This window comes from Macrobrachium nipponense, chromosome 10, assembly GCF_015104395.2.
Source record: "Macrobrachium nipponense isolate FS-2020 chromosome 10, ASM1510439v2, whole genome shotgun sequence".
Lineage (NCBI taxonomy): Eukaryota > Metazoa > Arthropoda > Malacostraca > Decapoda > Palaemonidae > Macrobrachium > Macrobrachium nipponense.
Window position 1 is genome coordinate 72,662,643 of NC_087204.1, and position 18,432 is coordinate 72,681,074.

The window sequence follows — 18,432 nt, forward strand, 5'->3', positions numbered from 1 at the left end:
GGGGGAGCTGGACAGTGACCTTTGTCTAGGAGACGTGTCAGGACAGACAGACGCACCCTCAACTACACTCTTACCTGAAGCCGCTTTCTCCAAAAACGTCTTAACTGAATTACCACGTTGCAAAACCGTATTCGCTAGTACCGAAAATTTCTGATCTAACCTCGATTCCAGACTGGCAATGGTGTCGGAAGAAACTACACAGGAAGCCGGAGAAGTGGGATTAGTAGGAGGAATAGGAGGTGTAGTTAAAGGAGACATAACAATTTGAGGAGAAACAGAAGGAACAGATGCATCGCAAGACGAAGCAGAGCTAAGTCTACTTTCCCTAAGCGCTGCTTTTCTAATTCTGTCTTTAGCTAATTTCTCCGAGTATGAACTAAAAAACTTCCATTGAGAATCAGTCCAATCACTACACTCGTTACATGTTCGATCTGCTGAACAAACCTGTCCCCTACACTTAACACATTTAGTGTGAGAATCATACTCTAACTTGGATAATCTAGTTTTACATCCTGAGATGCAAAACCTAACTCCCGACGGACTAGAATCCGACATGGCAACGCCTAAATAAAAAGCAAAATAACAACAACGTCAAAAAAAGAGTACTTCGCCAATTCCGAAGATCAAATCCACAAGAAAAAAAAAAGCGAAGCAAAGTCATCCAACCGCACCGACCACCGATGTTCACCGGACGCCGGCAGGAAAAGAATTGGATTCACCTGGGCAGTTGTACCTGGTTCTCCCACGAGTGGAGGGAGATGACGTCATCACCACCAGTGTTGGCGACGCCGACGCGCTAAATTTGAATTTAGTATCCCGCCGATCGTGGAAATCACGGCTCTATAATTGTTCGGTAAGACACTACAATAAAACTAACATTTTGAGCCCCTGTACCACTAGTTACAAACCAAAATTTACATAGATAATGAATATATTAAAAAAAAAACCTGATTTTTCACTCTTCAGTAAAAATTTTCTATCTCAAGTTGATCTTAGCCCCCGTCTGAAAACTGCTCGTGTTTGTTTGTGCACATTTGTTGAAGACTATTTGGTTGACTTCTGCCCACACATTTATCTAATTATTTTTATTTATTTCAGTTGACATGTTTTTTTTAAGCCCCTCCAGTCTTGTAAGTCTCAAGTTGATCTTAACCCTGCCTGAAACTGCTCCTGTTCGTTCATCTTTGTGTGTGCATCGAATACTGGTTGAAGTTCTGCCCACGCATTTGATTTATCCAATTAATTCCATTTTTTCCAGTTGGCGCACTTTTTGAAGCCCCTCCCTGTCTCTGTAACCAATGGGAGTTCACTATTCAAATATTTTTAGTCAGACTTCAGATATATTTCCAATTTCAATACATATAGTAGTTTGCCTCAAGAAAAAGAGTTGAATTTTGAGTTTCTTGAGATATTATAAATACTTTTGTGCGATTAAAGTTTTTTGAAAGAGGAGGAGAAGGCAGTGGACTTTTAAGACACAGGGTATTGCCCATACAGGTTTTGTGCAAAAAGTGGGCAAATCTTTGTGGATACATAGAAGAGAGGAAGCAGTGGGTGTGCAACCATTACTTGTGCTATAGTAAGAGCAAGAAGAGGAAGTATATTGTAATTTTGTAGTGACTACAAGGGTACCTTTTTAGAAGGTACACACCTTCCTGTTTGGCATATTTTGTGTTTTGCCAATCATTGGTATTAAAAGTTTTGGGAAAACTTCTCTATTTTAAGTACCCTACACTGGTCACTAAATACATTTGTGGATTGGTGCAGTTTCTGCAGCAAGGTGACAAGTGCATGGCTAGAAAATCAGCCACCGATTGGGGGTACGGGTGTCATCGTCGAAATTGAAGAGACATTTTTTGTGGGAACCAAGTACGGCCGGGAAGAGAGTTGAGGCAAGTGTGGCTGTTCTGTGGGGTGGAGTATGAGAACAATGCAATTTCATAATAACTTTGAGGGCAAGGAAATTCTCAATAAGAGCGCAAAGACTCTTATACCTATTACAAAAAAATACATCCTCCCCGGGTGGGTGGTAATGTCTGATGGTTGAGTGGCCTACAAGAGTTTAGGCGACGAGGGATACACACATAAAATGGTTAATCACTTGGAAGCACTTGTGGACCCGACAGACAGCACAGTTTACACGCAGGACATTGAGAGGCTTTGGAAAGACGTAACGGAGTGGACGAAGAGGACAGGACTCAGGACAGAATACCTTGTCCAGTATTTCTCCCGGTATCTGTTCCTGCGGAAATTAAAAGTAGATGAGAGGCTTCATAAGCTGTTCAAAGCTGCTGCCACATACGTATTACTACTGTCAGTCACTCTCAGTAAAGAAGACACCAACACTGATGAAGCTCTTGGTGAACCTACACTTGGCCTATCACACTGTTAAGAAGGTATTTTAAAAGCTCTTTTTCATATTACGTATTATGCTACACTATATTTTTCTTGCTTGTTATGATGGTTTTTGCATGTTTCATACCATGATTGTTTTCGGAAATGCTTAGTTTTTTACTTAGATTAAAGTCGAAGGTCATTTTCTGGAAGCCTCCAGCCAGGATAATAAAAAAATTTTCAGTTAGTTTTCTTGTTTTGTGCTGTTGCTCTTTTTCTATTAGTACTACCTTCCTCAATCACAACACTAGTTTTCTGTAAACCCAGTGGCTACTGGCAAGCACGCGCAACGAAACAGTTCCTCTAGTCAAAACATAACGTGCTTGCCAAGATTCTTTCAATTTTTTTTATTGAAAACAGAATTGTTAAAAAAAAATTACCATTAAAAAAGTAACATCTCCACATTGTTGGGTTATACTGCGGTAGTGACAATTGGAAAACAATAGTTTTGCTGAAAACAATATACCAGTAGATCTAGGAAATAACTTCATGTAGGGTATTTCTTTGGAAATAAGTTTCCTATTACTTAGTAGGTTACTTATTCAGAATTTACAGTATTTTTGGGGTCAACTGTAAATAACCCCAAGGGGCTAGTACACATAAAACCAGGGAAATAAGTGAAATTGGCGTATCTATTTGTAGTACATATATACATATTAGAGCAATTTTATCATTATTGCATTACTATGAGAACTGGAATTCATGGAAACAGTTTGTAAATGCATTGGCGTATGTGTGAAGCTCCACTAGATTGGCAATGATGAGTCATTTTGCTGTCATCTGCTTGTATTACTTTAGAAATATCTTTAATTTTTTGCCATTTATTTGGTTGCAAAATCACAATTTGGCAGAAATTGTATTTTGCCTAACTATACAAACCTGAGGTCCTTTAACAATAGGAATGTAACTTAGCGGCAGCTGGAACTGGTCGTAAGCTTCGAACAAGGGGGTTCAGTAGTTAACTGCTTGTCCGACAGTTGGCGGTCTGCGCGGCTGAGAGGTGAGGAATCACTTTGCTTTAGGCCCAGGAAAAACAGAGTGAGGGGTGGCATGAGGTGGGACTATGTGTAAAGGACCTCAGGTTTGTATAGTTAGGAAAAATACAATTTTCGAGAAATTGTGATTTGTTCCAATACGTAATACAAACCATCGGTCCTTTAACAATAGGAAGACTCACTTATTGGTGGGTGAAATCCGAGTCTTATTAACAGACTGGTGTTCGTCCGACCTTGGTTCCCTCTCCCTGGTCGTAAGAGGCAGAGAGGGATCCTAGCCTCTGCCCAGCTGATCGGGGTGTGCACCGCAGGATCAGTGGTCAGACCTCTGGACCAAATTTATAAGAGGGAGGCAAGAGTACCTCTTATAAATAGCAAGCAAGAACTAGTTCCTACTTCAAGAGGAAATATGAAGTTATGGGTTTGTCTCTTGTTGGCCTCCACTCCTCCCCCTTGTAAGGGGAGTGGTGGATAACCGCTCCTATCCCTACTGAAAGGGGTAGGCTGGAGCTCGGTCGTGTAGCTTACCTGCATCTACCTCCTGTCCAGCGTAGTGACAACCGCGGCCCTCGGCCCACAGGTAGAGGAGGAGAAAAGAGGAGGAAGAGAAGCCAATCACACTCTTTCACTCGTCCATTCATGCAGTCACACAAGGATGCGATGCTGTTCTGTCCGCTCGGGTGCTGGGTAAACTACACAACTTGTTTGAGCAAGCCACCAATGGTCCCAGGAAAGGTGTCCAAGGACCTGTGGGCAATATCCCGAAGGTAGGAGGAGGTAGAGGTGGTCTGGTTGGCCCAACCCCTGCCTTCAGAACCTGTGCCACGGAGAAGTTCTTGCGGAACGCAAGGGTTGGACCAATACCTCTGACTTCGTGGGCTCTAGGTACAAGGGTAACGGTCCGGGTGTCGTCACTACCATCCGCATCGTACCACCCTCCCTGATCACCTCACGCAGCCAGAAAGAAAGTGTTCTTGGATACCTATTTCTTGGTAACCCCGGTGCTAACGAAGAGGCGTCAGCACTCAAGCCCTGAGGTGCTGAGTTCTCTTCAGATAGTGCCATAGCGCCCTCACAGGACAAAGCAGCATCTAATCGCATAGTTATCAGTGAAGTCCTTCAGGGAGGGGATCGTGAATGACTCAAACTGGTCGTCAGGGACCGAAGGGTTCCGAGTCTTCGCCACGAAGTCCGGGACGAAATGGAGCGACACAGTTCCCCATCCCCTCGAATGTTTAACATTGAAGGAAATACCACGAAGTTCCCCTACTCTCTTCGCCAATGCCAGGGCCTGCAGAAAGAGGGTCTTGAGGGTCAGATCCCTGTCTGACGAGACTCGGAGTGGCTTGAAGGGACCTCGAGTCAAAATCCTAAGGACGAGAGTCACATCCCACCTGGGGGCCTGAGTTCCCTGGGTAGGCAAAACCTCTCGAAGCTCTTCATAAGGAGGGAGATCTCGAAGGAAGAGGAGATATCCACTCCCCGCAGTTTAAGGACTAGGGCCAGTTCCTCGCTGGCCGAGAGTTTTTCGAGCTGGGCTGCCATCCGGTGGCCCGAGGTTCGATTCTCGGCTCGGCCAACGCGGAATCAGAGAAATTTATTTCTGGTGATAGAAGTTCATTTCTCGATATAGTGTGGTTCGGATCCCACAATAAGCTGTACGTCCCGTTGCTAGGTGACCAATTGTTCCTAGCCACGTAAAAATATCTAATCCTTCGGGCCAGCCTAGGAGAGCTGTTAATCAGCTCAGTGGGTCTGGTAAAACTAAGATATACTTACCTTAAGGACTAGGGGCCAAGGCGGCTCTGTAGCCTTTTAACTGTGGAGACGGAGAGGAGGAGCTCTCAGCGAAGGAAAACGAGGAAATCCGCTACCTGCTGAAGAGTGGCTCTGAGAGGAGAGAGACCCCGTCCACGACACCAACCACAGAAGACGGACCACTTCCCCTTGGTATACAGCTGCAAAGGACTGCCTGCGGTACCCAGCCATCTCTGTTGTTGCTCGGCGAGAAAACCTCTCGCTCGCAAGAGATGATGGATATCAGCCAGCCGTGAAGACACAGGGACCGAACAGACCGGTGGTACCGTTCCACGTGTGGCTGGCACAAGAGGTTGTGCCAAGGGGGAGTCTCTCTCGGTGCTTCGGCGAGCAGAGCCAGCAGGTCCGGATACCAAACAGCCTGGGGTATTTTGGGCTCCACCAGAATCATCTGAAGATTCCTGTGACCAGCACCCTGCTGATCACCTTGCGAATCGGACAGAATGGGGGAAAGGCATATACGAAGAGGTTTGTCCACGGGTGTTGAAGAGTGTCCTCTGCAGCTGCCCATGGGTCCGGCACAAAACTGAGTAGAAAACCTCGAGTTTTCTGTTGTGCTGGTGGCGAACAGATCCCAACTGGACGCCTCCACTGGTTGAAGAGCCTTTCCGCAACGTCTGGGTGAAGGGACCACTCAGTTCCTATCACCTGATCCCGACGGCTGAGCTTGTCTGCTACTACATTCCTCTTGCCTGGAATGTAGCGGGCTGACAGCTCTACCTAGTGTGCCACGGCCCACTCTTGTACCTGCAACATCAACTGATGCAACGGGAGGGACACCTAAGCCCCCGTTTGTTGACGTACACCACTACTGTGGTGTTGTCGCTCATCAGCACCACTGAGTGTCCTATCAGACAGTCCTGGAACTCTTGGAGCGCAAGAAACACTGCCTTGAGCTCCAGGATATTGATGTGAAGGTGCTTGTCATGATGATCCACACACCCGCAGCCAGCAATTCCTCCAGGTGTGCGCTCCATCCCTCGGTCGACGTGTCTGAGAACAGCAACATCTCTGGGGGGGAGTGCGAAGAGGCACTCCTCTTACGAGGTTCCCATCGTCCAGCCACCAGGCTAGGTCCTTCCTCACCTCCTCCATGAGAGACGGGGGGAAGTACGGTGGGTCTCTTGCCTGTGACCAACTCTCCATTAGCCTCCACTGAAGAGACAGCAGGTGAATACGCCCATGAGGGACTAACTTCTCGAGATAAGACAGGTGACCGATCACGACCTGCCAGTGCTGAGCTGGCTGCACCTGTAGGGACAGGAACCGTTTGGCCCCCTCCCTGAACCTGCTGATCCGCGAGTCTGCGACGAAGACTCACCCTGCTACCATATCGATCAGCATGGCCAGGTACTTCATCCTCTGCTTGGGCTCAAGATCCGACTTCTCGAAATTCACTACGATCCATAGATCGCGGCAAAACTAGAGCAGGAACAACCAATCGTCGAGATACCTCAGAAGACGTATCCCTACCGAATGGGCCCAAGCCGAACACCAGAGTGAACACTCGCGTCAACACCCGTGGGGCGGTTGAGAAACCGAAACAAAGTGCCCTGAATTGGTACACCGTCCCGTCGAGGATGAAGCGGAGGTACTTCCTGGAAGACTGATGGATGGGTATCTGGAAATACGCGTCCTTCAGGTCCACAGAAAGCATGAAGTCATTCTCCCTGATGAACTCGAGCACTGAACATGTCGTTTCCATCGTGAACCGAGTCTGGCGAACGAATCGGTTCAAGGGAGAGATCTATCACCGGGCGCCAGCCCCCCGAGGACTTCTCCACCAGGAAAAGTCAACTGTAGAAGCCCGGTGACTGATCCCATACGATCTCCACAGCTTGTTTGCTCAGCATGGCTTCTACTTCCTGCCAAAGCGCCACGTCCCTGGCAGAACCGGGAACGTACGTTTTTAGATGGACCGGGTTGGAGGTGAGGGGTGGCCGAGACTCGAAAGGTAGTAGATATCCGTCCCGAAGAACATTCACTATCCAGGTCTCTGCTCCGTAGCGCTGCCAAGTTTCCCAATGGCTCGCCAGGCAACCCACCACTTCTGGCAGCAGGTGAGGGAGAACGCCATCCCTAGCGTTTCCCTTCTCTCTTTGACTTCTTCCCGGCTCCTCTTCGAGAGAAGGAGGGCTGGTTACGATCCCTCCTAACAGTAGAAGTCGAAGGCAGAGTCTTTCCTCTCGGCTTCGACGAGGCATCGTCCTAGCCGCAGAGGAAGTGCTAGCTGGCTTAGCCGCAGTAGCTCGAGGCTGCCAGCCACCTTCAAGACTGCCTGGTGGACTAGACGGTTACTGTCGTCAGTGCGCCATTGTTCCACAGCAGCGTCCACCATCTCTCTGGGGAAGAGAGAGGAGGAACTCCGCACCAGTCCGTTCCGAAGACCCAAAGCTGCCTCGCGCCCTGCCGACCTGGTTACTTGAGTGAGGACAGCGTCCCTACGCCTCAGAACCAGGTTAGCCTACAGGTTGGCCGTCTGGTGGGCCAGGTAGGAGATAGCCCTACCTCCAGACTGGCACAGTCTCCCGAAAGCAGGTCCCCTCAGAAGTGATGTTTTCCTGAAGAGGCCGCGACCTTAAGACACTGTAAGGGACCACAGGTCTAGCCAGGAAACTGCTTGGAACGCTGCCATGGCAGTTGATTCCAAAGCCAATGCCTCTTGCTGCGAGAGCCAGAGGTTCTCTGACAGCAGGTGCTGAAGAGACACCCCCAGAGTTAGCCTAGCTAGCTCGGATTAACCTGTTTGGGCGGCAGAGGGTCCTCCGTTGGTACGTAGAATCGCCTCTGTCGTAGTAGAGGTAGGGGAAGGAAGGAGTTTGGACGACCTGCCGGACCGAAGCGAGCCCTCCTGTCCGAAGACGAGAGCGTCCACCTGGCTCAGCACACTGTCGGCCAAGGCTGATTGCGGCAGACCCACCACCGTCATCCTGGGTGGGGGAGGGTTCCTTCTTAGGTCCACCAGGAACAAATCCTCCAGCCTAGATGTAGGCTCGGAAGGTGGGAGCGGCAATCCATCACCAAGGTCACTGTGCTGACGAATCAGCACTATAACCTCAGCAAACGACATCTGGATCTCACGAGTGACTGCGTCCTGCGGAGATGGACCGTCAAGCCCATCCAGCGAGGACAGCTCCCGAGACCCTCCTCCTTCCACAGGAGGAACCACACAGACCCCTCATGGTCCCGGTGGGAGCGGCGGTCAGGGGACTAGCAGTCCGCTGTCGCGGTGGGAGCGAGGCCTGTCCTCACAGCGCGCCATGCCGCCTGAACCAGCCGAGGCTGCAGGCGACTGAGGGGACCTCTTCCTTGCCTCAGGTTGACCCTGGGTACCGGCGGCTCGCCACGAGAGCAATCGCTGGCCTGGCCCCGCCAGTCCTTCCACTCCGTGGCCTGGACCTTGGCTGCACGGTCACCCGCAAGCGACCGTAAACTCGGTACCTTTCACGAATGAGAGGCCGAGACGGATCCTGGCATAAAGGCAGAACCTCTGGCACCAGGCAAGGACGTACCAGTGTTAGCCGGTGCTCCTCTGGTCTCTGTCTTCTTCTTCCTTGCGGAAGGAGAGACGGGCCCCGTCCCCAAAGGAACCGGAGGACCAGCGGAAGTCCTAACCATCCCACCGGAGTGGGACGGAGCCTTAGAAGTCTCGAACAAGAATTCGTAGCGGGGGAGGAGGCTGCCTCCTTCTTCCTCGGCTGTGGGGCCTTGGAAGTCAAAGGGGAAGAAGCGGCTGCAGACGACGACGACACCTTCCTCTTCTTCTTCGTCAGCTTCCTCAGGACCACCGTCAGGTCCTCCATCCAGGAAGGAGCTGGGGCAGTTGCCGAAGCAACAGGGCCCGGCTGCACCTGTCCAGAAGGACCTGGGGTGGGGGCAGCAACACAACGGGCAGGAACTGGTACGGGAGCGGCAAGCACGGGAACAGGAGGCGGAGCAGGAACCATCAGCATCCTAGGCACTGGCGGCAGATCTAACAGGGAGCTCTTGGGACACTGGATGTCTGGGCTGGAGCAAGAGCGGCAAAACCAGAGGCGGCGTAACGACCCTCCTCTGCACACCCAGCAGCGACGCCTGCACAGCAGCTGTCGGGGTCACCATAGATATGTGCTGCGTATACACAAGGCGAGGAGGAGCAGCCTACCCTGGCGTGGACACTGTAGTTGTGGTCGTAGTCACAGGGCCATGGGTTACCAGCCTGGTCCCCCTCACGAGATGACACAGCAGCCCCTGAATGGTCTGTGTCCCCTGGAGCCCCAGCGAGTACCAGACTTGGCCGAGATCGTCCCCCACGGCAGGCAAACCTGAGGAAGCAAGTGTCGGGTTAGTGGGGGGGGGGGGGTGTTTCCCCTCGCCCAGGGGGGACAGTTCCCACCCCGATGCGAACGGAAGACCCCAAATACAATTGCACATCGGGGTACCTCGCCCCCTCCTCTACACTCGATGATCGAGGGAAGAGGAGCGAGATACACCCCCCTTGAAATGGGGAAGGAGCCATACGAGGGAGCTGTGACGGAGGGAGGAAAGAAGAAGACGTGTCCATGACCAGGGGAGTAACTGGAGAACCCAACCCCAACTGGCCGGCTTACGCGGTTTCTTCCCTCCCTTTGTAACGCTCCCACTGCCCCTCCGACCAAATTACACAAATATCACACAGCTCAACGCGAGAGCACTCACCCTCGACACCGAGCACAAAAACTATGAGGATCAACCTCAAAAAGGGATCGAAAGGCCCCACACTTATGACCCTCCACACCAAAGCACAATCTGCGGCTGGGGGGAGGGGGGGGGGGTGTGTCTTTCCGCCTCGCAGGAATCCATTCCACGAGACAATCACTAAATAATAACAAAAATAATCAAGTACTCACGTTACTTCCGCACAAGCACACTAGGATAAGAGAAAGTAATGATAATATCTTCACAAATGAAGTAGTATTTCAAAGCATACGACAGAAGCAGGCCCAGAGCGGGCGACAACACGTCTATCACCCTGTGCGGCCGAAAGCAAAGTGATTCTTCGCCTCTCAGTCATGCGGACCGCCGACTGTCGGACAAGCAGTTAACTACCGAACCCCCTTGTTCAAAGCTTGTGACCGGTTCCAGCTGCCGCTAAGTTACATTCTTATTGTTAAAGGACTGATGGTTTGTATTACGTATCGGGACAGAGGGATAATAGACATGAATTAAATAAACATTTTGAAGTAACAAAGTAAAGTTAAACTAAATAATGAGTAAAGTAAACAATTAAGGGAATAAAGCTTTGCACCTCATAAACCGTGTACTAGTGTGCTGCCCGCAACTGCGTTTGTGGAGTGAGCGCTTAGGAAGCAGGAACTGCAACGTAGTTCAAGCACATTTTTGGAGTGAATTAAGACCAAAATGTGTATAATTACAATCAAATAAGCACTGTGGAGTTTCAGTTGTGATGGCAGTAAGGATAAACCCACCGATTACAAGGTAAAATTGAATTTCAGTTCAAACCATGACCCTAGGAATAAGAAATTTCATAATTTCACTAATATAGGCAACAAAATGTTATCTTATTGTGCTGATTACAACTGCAATCTCGAGTAAGATCAATAAACGTTACATACATTTCAATCTTTGAATGGTATGCTTAAGATGTGATTGTATTCTTGTTTTACCAATTAAATATCAAGTGAATAAGGCTGATCCACGTGATGACGATGGATCCACTGCAGCGTTTCCCCCTAGTAGAGGTCTCAAGCTGTTGCTCTCACCATCAATGACTCGTGACTGGTGCCCTTTTCCAGTGTCAGGACGTGTTAAAGTACTTTTTCGGAGGGTGGATCCACACGCAGTGAAAACTGGATCTGCTAGTCCAGTGGGTTGTTCCCCCTATTTTGTACTTTGGGAGAAAACTCTGGTATTATTATAGTTTACACCCGGTCTGCAACCCAACAATGAAACCCACATAGGTAGGTAGAATGCACTGAGAGGAGTTCAAAAGTACCCCATCTTTCCATTCGATAATTAATAGTTTCGGAGATATGACAGATTCATGTTGAAAAGTTACCAATATATAATATAGCTATATAACCTACACAGCTGTGTAGATCTTAAAAATAACCATTTTTAACCTCTGTACCACTAGTGCAAACCAAAATTTGCTCAGATAATGAATTTATTCATAAAACCCTGATTTTTCCCCTCCGTAAACAAAATTTTCCAAAAATTTTTCCAAGTCTCAAGTTGATCTTACCCCCCGCCCGAAACTGCTCCTGTTCTTTCACTTGTTCGCGTTCATTGAAGACTGTTTGGTTGAAGTTCTGTCCACATGTTTGATTTATCCAATTATTTCAATTTTTTCCAGTTGGCGCGTCTTTTGAAACCCTTTTGCAAGTGCGTCGAAACTGTTTCCGCCCACGCATTTGATTTATCCAATTATTCCAATTTTTTCAGTTGGCGCATTTTTTAAGGCCCTCCTGGTCTCTGTAACCAATGGGAGTTCACTATTCAAATATTTTTAGGTATACTTCCGATATATTTCCAAATTCAATTTAATTAGTAGTTTGCCTCAAGAATGGAAGGAGTTGAATTATGTGTTTCTTGTGATCTTAGCTACTTTCGAGCATTTAAAGTTTTTTGAAGAGGAGGACAAGGCAGTGGACTTTTTAAGAAGACACTGGGTACTGCCCTTACAGGTTTTGTGCAAAAAGTGTGAAAAACCTTGTAGGTAAAGAGCAGACAAGAGGCAGTGGGTGTGCGAACGTTATGTGTGCTATAGCAAGAGCAAGGAGAGGAAGTACGTACAGTGGAACCTCTACATACGAAAGTACCTTCGTACGAAAAATCCAGGTTACGAGAGTAGACGAAGATTTTTTTGCTTCTGTGTATGTAAATAATTCAGGTTGCAAAAAGGGTGAAGTCTGAGATTTGCCCGGGTTGCCGAGTACAATTTTAAAATTCGCGCGCCGAACTCAGTAGACTCGCCACCATCCTCACGCTCTCCCATTGGTTCCTGATGCTAGTCACCGCCGTATGATCCTGCTCTCCTATTGGTCAGCATCTGTCTCATCATGCCTCTATGTAAAGGCATTCCTTGACCAGTTTTTGCGACAGCATTATCATAAACACCTGAAATTCGTTCGTAAATTTGTGTTAGTGATTTCGCTTTCGTTGTACTGTAAGTTACTTTATCATGTTGTGTGTAAATTTAATTACGTACTTACGTTATTAGCCATGGGTCCCAAGAATGTTGCTGAAGTTCACGGAAAGAAGAGGATGCTTTCAATGGAGACGAAGATGGAGATAATCAAGAAGTGTTAATGTTTTCTGCCATTTATTAGTGTGTTTCGTAAAGTTTAGTGTTAATGTTTTCTGCCATTTTTTAATTCGTAAAGTTTAGTGTTAATGTTTCTGCCATTTTTTAATGTGTTTCGTAAAGTCAAGTGTTCATATTTTCTGCCATTTGTCATCCATTTGTTTTCCTCCTCCTCTGTCGCCACTTTCGGATATCGCCTCACTCGAAAGGTAAGGTTCCACATTTTTCTACATACATATGTATACATGTACATACAGTATTTCTTGTACCCTGTACACTATACACTTTATTTACAGGTAGTCATGGTTATGTTAGGTATTGAATGGTCCAAATTGTTGAATTTCATTGTTTATTGGTCAATTTAGCTTTATTATAAAATTTACTGTGGTGTTTTTGTAGGGCTTGGAACGAATTAGACAATTTACATGTATAACGTAGTTCTAGGTATGAAAAAATCAGGTACGAAGGCGCCGCTTCAGAACGGATTAATTTCATAACCTGAAGCATTACTGTACTGTAATTTTGTAGTAAGTGACTACAAGGGTAGGTTTTTAGAAGGTACACACCTTCCTGCTTGGCAGATTTTGTTTTGCCAATCACTGGTCACCAAATAAATCTGTGGATTGGCGTAGTTTCTGCAGCGAGGTGACAAGTACATGGCTAGAAAATCAGCCACCAATTGGGGGTACATGGTGTCATCGTCGAAATTGATGAGACATTTTTGTGAGAGCCAAGTATGGTCGCGGAAGAGAGTTGAGGCAAGTGTGCTGTTCGGAGGGGTGGAGCGTGAAAACAGGGACAATTTCAGAATAATACCCTTAATTGAGGGCAAGGAAATTCTGGATAGGAGCGCAAAGACTTTTATACCCATTATACTATACATCCGCCCCGGGTTGGTGGTAATGTCTGTTGGTTGGGCGGCCTACAAGAGTTCAGGTGACAAGGGGTACACACATAAAACTGGTTAATGACTCGGAAGCATTTGTGGACCCGACAGATAGCACAATTAATACGCAGAACATTGAGAGGCTTTGGAAAGACGTAAAGGAGTGGATGAAGAGGCCGGGTCTCAGAACAGAGTACCTTGTCCAGTATTTCTCCTGTATCTGTCCCTGCGGAAATTAAAAGTGGAGGAGAGGCTTCATGAGCTGTTCAAAGCTGCTGCTGTTTTGTATCTGCCAAAGTCTGAAGGCCACACATGTACTACATGTACTGTCATCACCAACAGTGAAGAGGACACAGACACTGACGAAGCTCACTCTCTTGACGAACCTACACCTGGCCCATCACACAATTAAGAAGGTATCTTAAAAGCTCTTTTTCACATTACGAATTACGCTACAAGATATTTTTCTTGCTTATTATGATGGTTTTCGCATGTTTCATACCATGATTGTTTTCGGAAATGCTAAGTTTTCGACTTTGATTAAAGTCGAAGGTAATTTTTCGGTTGCCTCCAGCTAGAATAATAAAACAGTTTTGTTAGTTTTCTTGTTTGGTACTGTCGCTGTTTTCTATTACAACTTTCCTCAGTCATAACGCTCGTTTTCTGTAAACCCAGTGGCTACGGGCAAGCATGGGCAACGTAACAGTTCCTCTTGTCGAAACATAACGTGCTTGCCAAGAATCTTTCAATTTGCAGATAAGGCGTGTAATGTAGTTCCTTCCATGACCCTTACTGAAAGCATAATTTTTTTTTTTTAAATGACCGTTAAAAAGTGGAGGTAGATCTAGGAAATAACTCCGCCTCGGGTATTTCTTTGAAAATTACATTTTGCGTTTTTATTAAGAATTTACCATTATTTTTGGGGGATCGACTGTAATTAATCCCCAGGGGCTAGTACTAAACACGGCGAAATACACTGGACGCCCCAATCCCTAACGGCTTTTGTATTCATAGGAACATTCCTTGCAGTCCGTGCAGAATAATTACCCAGAATTACCACAATACCAACAGAAAACGACAAAATAACAAATGAGCAAACAGAAAAAATGTTTTTTTTATGCTGGCTGGAGGTTTCCGGAAAATGACCTTCGACTTTAAGTTGAAAACTAAGCACTTCCAAAAGCAATCATGGTATGAAACATGCAAAAACCATCATAACAAGCAAGAAAAATATCATGTGTAGCTGGAGATGCGGACCGGATGTAAACCATAATTTTACCAAAACTCTTATTTCGTAGGTTAAGTAGAGGTCTCAAGAGTTGCTTCCATGCCCGATGACTCGTGGCTGGTGTCCATCTCCAGTGTCAGGATGTGTTAAAGTACTTTTCCTAGAAGGTGGGGCCACGAGCGGGCAAGACTGGCCCAGGTAGTCCACACGGTTGTTTACCCTACTGCCTACAATTAGGGTATACAACCGCGTGGACTGGCCAACTCACCGACTACCACGGCAAGGCCACCCTCCGAAAAAGTACTTTTAACACGTCCTGACACCAGAGATGGTCATCAGTCATGAGTTGTTGGTGGTGATAACAGGAGCTCAAGACCTCTACTCTCCTTTCAAATTAAGTATTTTCTCCAAAGTTAGAAATTAAGGCCGTATTTCAAGATTTAAACAGAGGGTAATGAAAAGGGTGGCCAACGCAGCGCCCACAACCCCAAAACGCTTTTGAAGTTTTTACCTACAACTTCAAATATTTCAAAGATTGACGCCATCTAGACGTTTGCAGAGTCGCTTGTGTCAACAAACTTCCCATTTCCTGTGCTAAATCCGCACACCACTTGTACCCATAGACGCTGGGGCACTTTCATCACAACAATCGTAACCCCGACCTCTTACCAGCACTTATTCCTACTTATTCAAGGGGACTATGGCATTCTTTGCGGTGTTTTGTGCTCTTCAATTGTTTATCAGTGATGTCAATTGGTATTTGTTTACCCTCCAAACTGGGTATAAGACTTCCACTAAACCAGGGAAATTAGTAAAATAAGTGTATCTATTTGTAGTATAATATGTATATATATTACAGCAATTTTATCATTACTGCATTACTATGACAACTAGAATTCATGGAAACAGTTTGTAAATGCATCAGCATATGTGCGAAGCTCCACTACATTGGCAACGATGAGTCTTTTTGCTGTAGTCTGCTCGTACTTCAGAAATCTGTAATTTTTCGGAGTTAATTTGGTTGCAAAAAAGGGATAACAGACATGAATTAAATAAACATTTTGAAGTAAAGTTAAACCAAATAATGAGTAAGTAAACAATTAAGGGAGTAAATCTTTGCACCTCATAAACATGTAGTCATCTGCTGCTCGTAACTGTGTTTGCGGAGCGAGTGCTTAGGAACCAGGAACAGCAACGTGGTTCAAGTGCAATGTGGAGTGAATTAAGACCAAAATGTGGGGTTTCAGTTGTGATGGCAGTCAGGATAAAACCACTGATTATAAGGTAAAAATGAATTCAGTTCAAACCATGACCCTGGGAATAAAAAGCAGGCACAGGATATAGGTACGGCAGCCGTATCCCTGATTGCGATAGATATTGGTACGGCAGTGAATTGCGCATGCGTCAATTTCAGACTTCCTGCCGTACAAATAACATCGTGTATAGTAGGGGGTACGTCACATTCTGTCAGTGGTGTCGTATTGTGTTATTGACTTTCTGCAGATATGGTAGTTTGCTAATCATGCAACAGTTACCATTGCACTGTTGCTAAGAGATATAGGTACGGCACTAGAAGGTAAGTGACAGTAGTAATAATAGTCGAACTGAACTGTTCCGCTGAACATGTTCAATTCGAAATGTCAAAGTAAAGCACCATACTGTCATCACCAAAGCACCAAAACATTTTGACTGTAAAGGAAAATATGAAAAATCCCAATAATACTTAAACATACTTAGATTTTGACTATATACTACATGAAAAATAAAACTAATCTATCTGTGTACTTCATATCTTCTTTGAATCTCTCTGAACCGTGTAATAATACATCAGTTTTTGCCGAAAAACAGATGTTTTCAGGTTTCAACAAGCTGAAAAAGCAATAGGGTAGATGTCTACGAAGAGTCAAACTTCCAGAAATTGTATATCCGTAGGTCATGAACGATCGAATCGGCCCCGAAAAGAGCTCGAAGAGGAGATTCAAAGAGAACTTGAAGTACTACACAGAAATCTTGCTCTGCTGTATTCATGGTAGTAGGGAAAACTACCAAAGTCAATCCTCTGGTAAACGGCCTAATCAATCCTAAGTAATCATCTAAATCAGGTCCATAGCCTATTAACAGCATGTTTCCCATATTGGACGCACTACTGACTGCTGCACTGCCTTACTACCAAGGTAGCTAAGCTTCAAATATTTGAATCTTCTCTTCGGAGCTCTTTTCAGGGCCGATTCGATCGTTCGTAACCTACGGATATACCATTTCTGGAACTTTGCCTCTTCATCATAGACGTCTACTGCCTTTTTCTGCCTGTTGAAACCTGAAAACATGTTTTGTCGTTATTTTCTTGCTGTCACTGATATGCCTCAGGCGGTAAACAAGGGTTCGCGCATACGCAATACACTGCCGTACCAATATCCATCATAATCAGGGATACGGCTGCCGTACCAATATCCAGTTCGTAAAAAGTATCATATTTTCACTAATATACCTAGGCAACAAAATGTTGTTTTATTGTGCTGATTACAACTGCAATCTTGAGTAAGATCAATAAACATTACCTAGCCTATATACGCTAACATTGTTCACATGAGTGCTGGGAAGGCTGGGAAAGATGGTGGATTGTCCGTGGTTAGACCGGCCAGCCACACGATTGCCGCCATATTATAGATTTCAAAACTGCCTTGAAAACATATTTTACGAAGTGTCACATGCTTATTTTAGTTCGTATGGGGCTTTCATATATCACATTATGTTGACGAAACTTCAATGTTTTGAATGGTATGCTTAAAGTTGTAATTGTATTCTTGTTTCACCAATTAAATATCGAGTGAATAAGACCCGGCCAGCGTGATGACGATGGACCGTCTGTGATTGTTTAACCTACCTACCTACCTCTTGCATTCATAGAGGTAACTGTATAAATGTATATCCTAGGCCTGAGAAAACATTACGATCGATAACCTACCCACCCGGCGAGATTTGCCAGCTACCTACGACCTAGTAGTAGGTAGCTATACTTGGCAGAAAAAGATAACTAGCCTCATTCGTCTCACAATTTAGTAGCTACCTTATATTCAGCTTTTAGAAATTCACACAGATTGCAACTTTACGTTATGGTATAAATAAAGTCCTCGCTTACCTTTTCCCTGTCAACTGGTTTGTCGAGTTTGCGTTCCTCAACCTTGCTTTCTAGCATGGACGCCATCGTCTCGTAGTCAATCGTTTCGTCAGTGTTGGACTGTTTGGTAGTTCAGAGATCTATGAACGTTGTTGTTTTACTAGAGCGCGTTTTACGAAATAGATATTTTTCTGTTTGCAAGATCAAGATATAATAATAATAATAATAATAATAATAATAACTAATTAATAATTTATAATAATTATAATAATAATAATAATAATTAATAATAATAATTAATAATAATATATTATTATTATTATTATTATCTTTCTTTTTTGCTCTATCACAGTCCTCCAATTGACTGGGTGGTATTTATAGTGTGGGGTTCCGGGTTGCATCCTGCCTCCTTAGGAGTCCATCACTTTTCTTACTATGTGTGCCATTTCTAGGATCACACTCTTCTGCATGAGTCCTGGAGCTACTTCAGCCTCTAGTTTTTCCAGATTCCTTTTCAGGGACCTTGGGATCGTGCCTAGTGTTCCCCATGATTATGGGTACACTTTCCACTGGCATACCCCATATCCTTCTTATTTCTATTTTCAGGTCTTGATACTTATCCATGATTTCCTCTTCTTTCTCTTCAACTCTGGTGTCCCATGGTATTGCGACATCATGTCTAGTCTATTTGCATGTATCACCCCATCT

General features: G+C 45.6%; 1 protein-coding gene across 1 annotated transcript in view; it reads right to left on the reverse strand.

Moving 5' to 3' along the window:
- Positions 1–17,904, reverse strand: part of LOC135223689 (histone deacetylase complex subunit SAP18-like) — a 57,308-nt gene extending 39,404 nt beyond the window's left edge. Inside the window, exon 1 of the mRNA XM_064262388.1 lies at positions 17,746–17,904. Coding sequence (XP_064118458.1) covers positions 17,746–17,811 — 66 coding nt within the window. The 5' untranslated portion in view covers positions 17,812–17,904. The remainder of the gene's footprint in view (positions 1–17,745) is intronic.
- Positions 17,905–18,432: the final 528 nt, after the last annotated feature.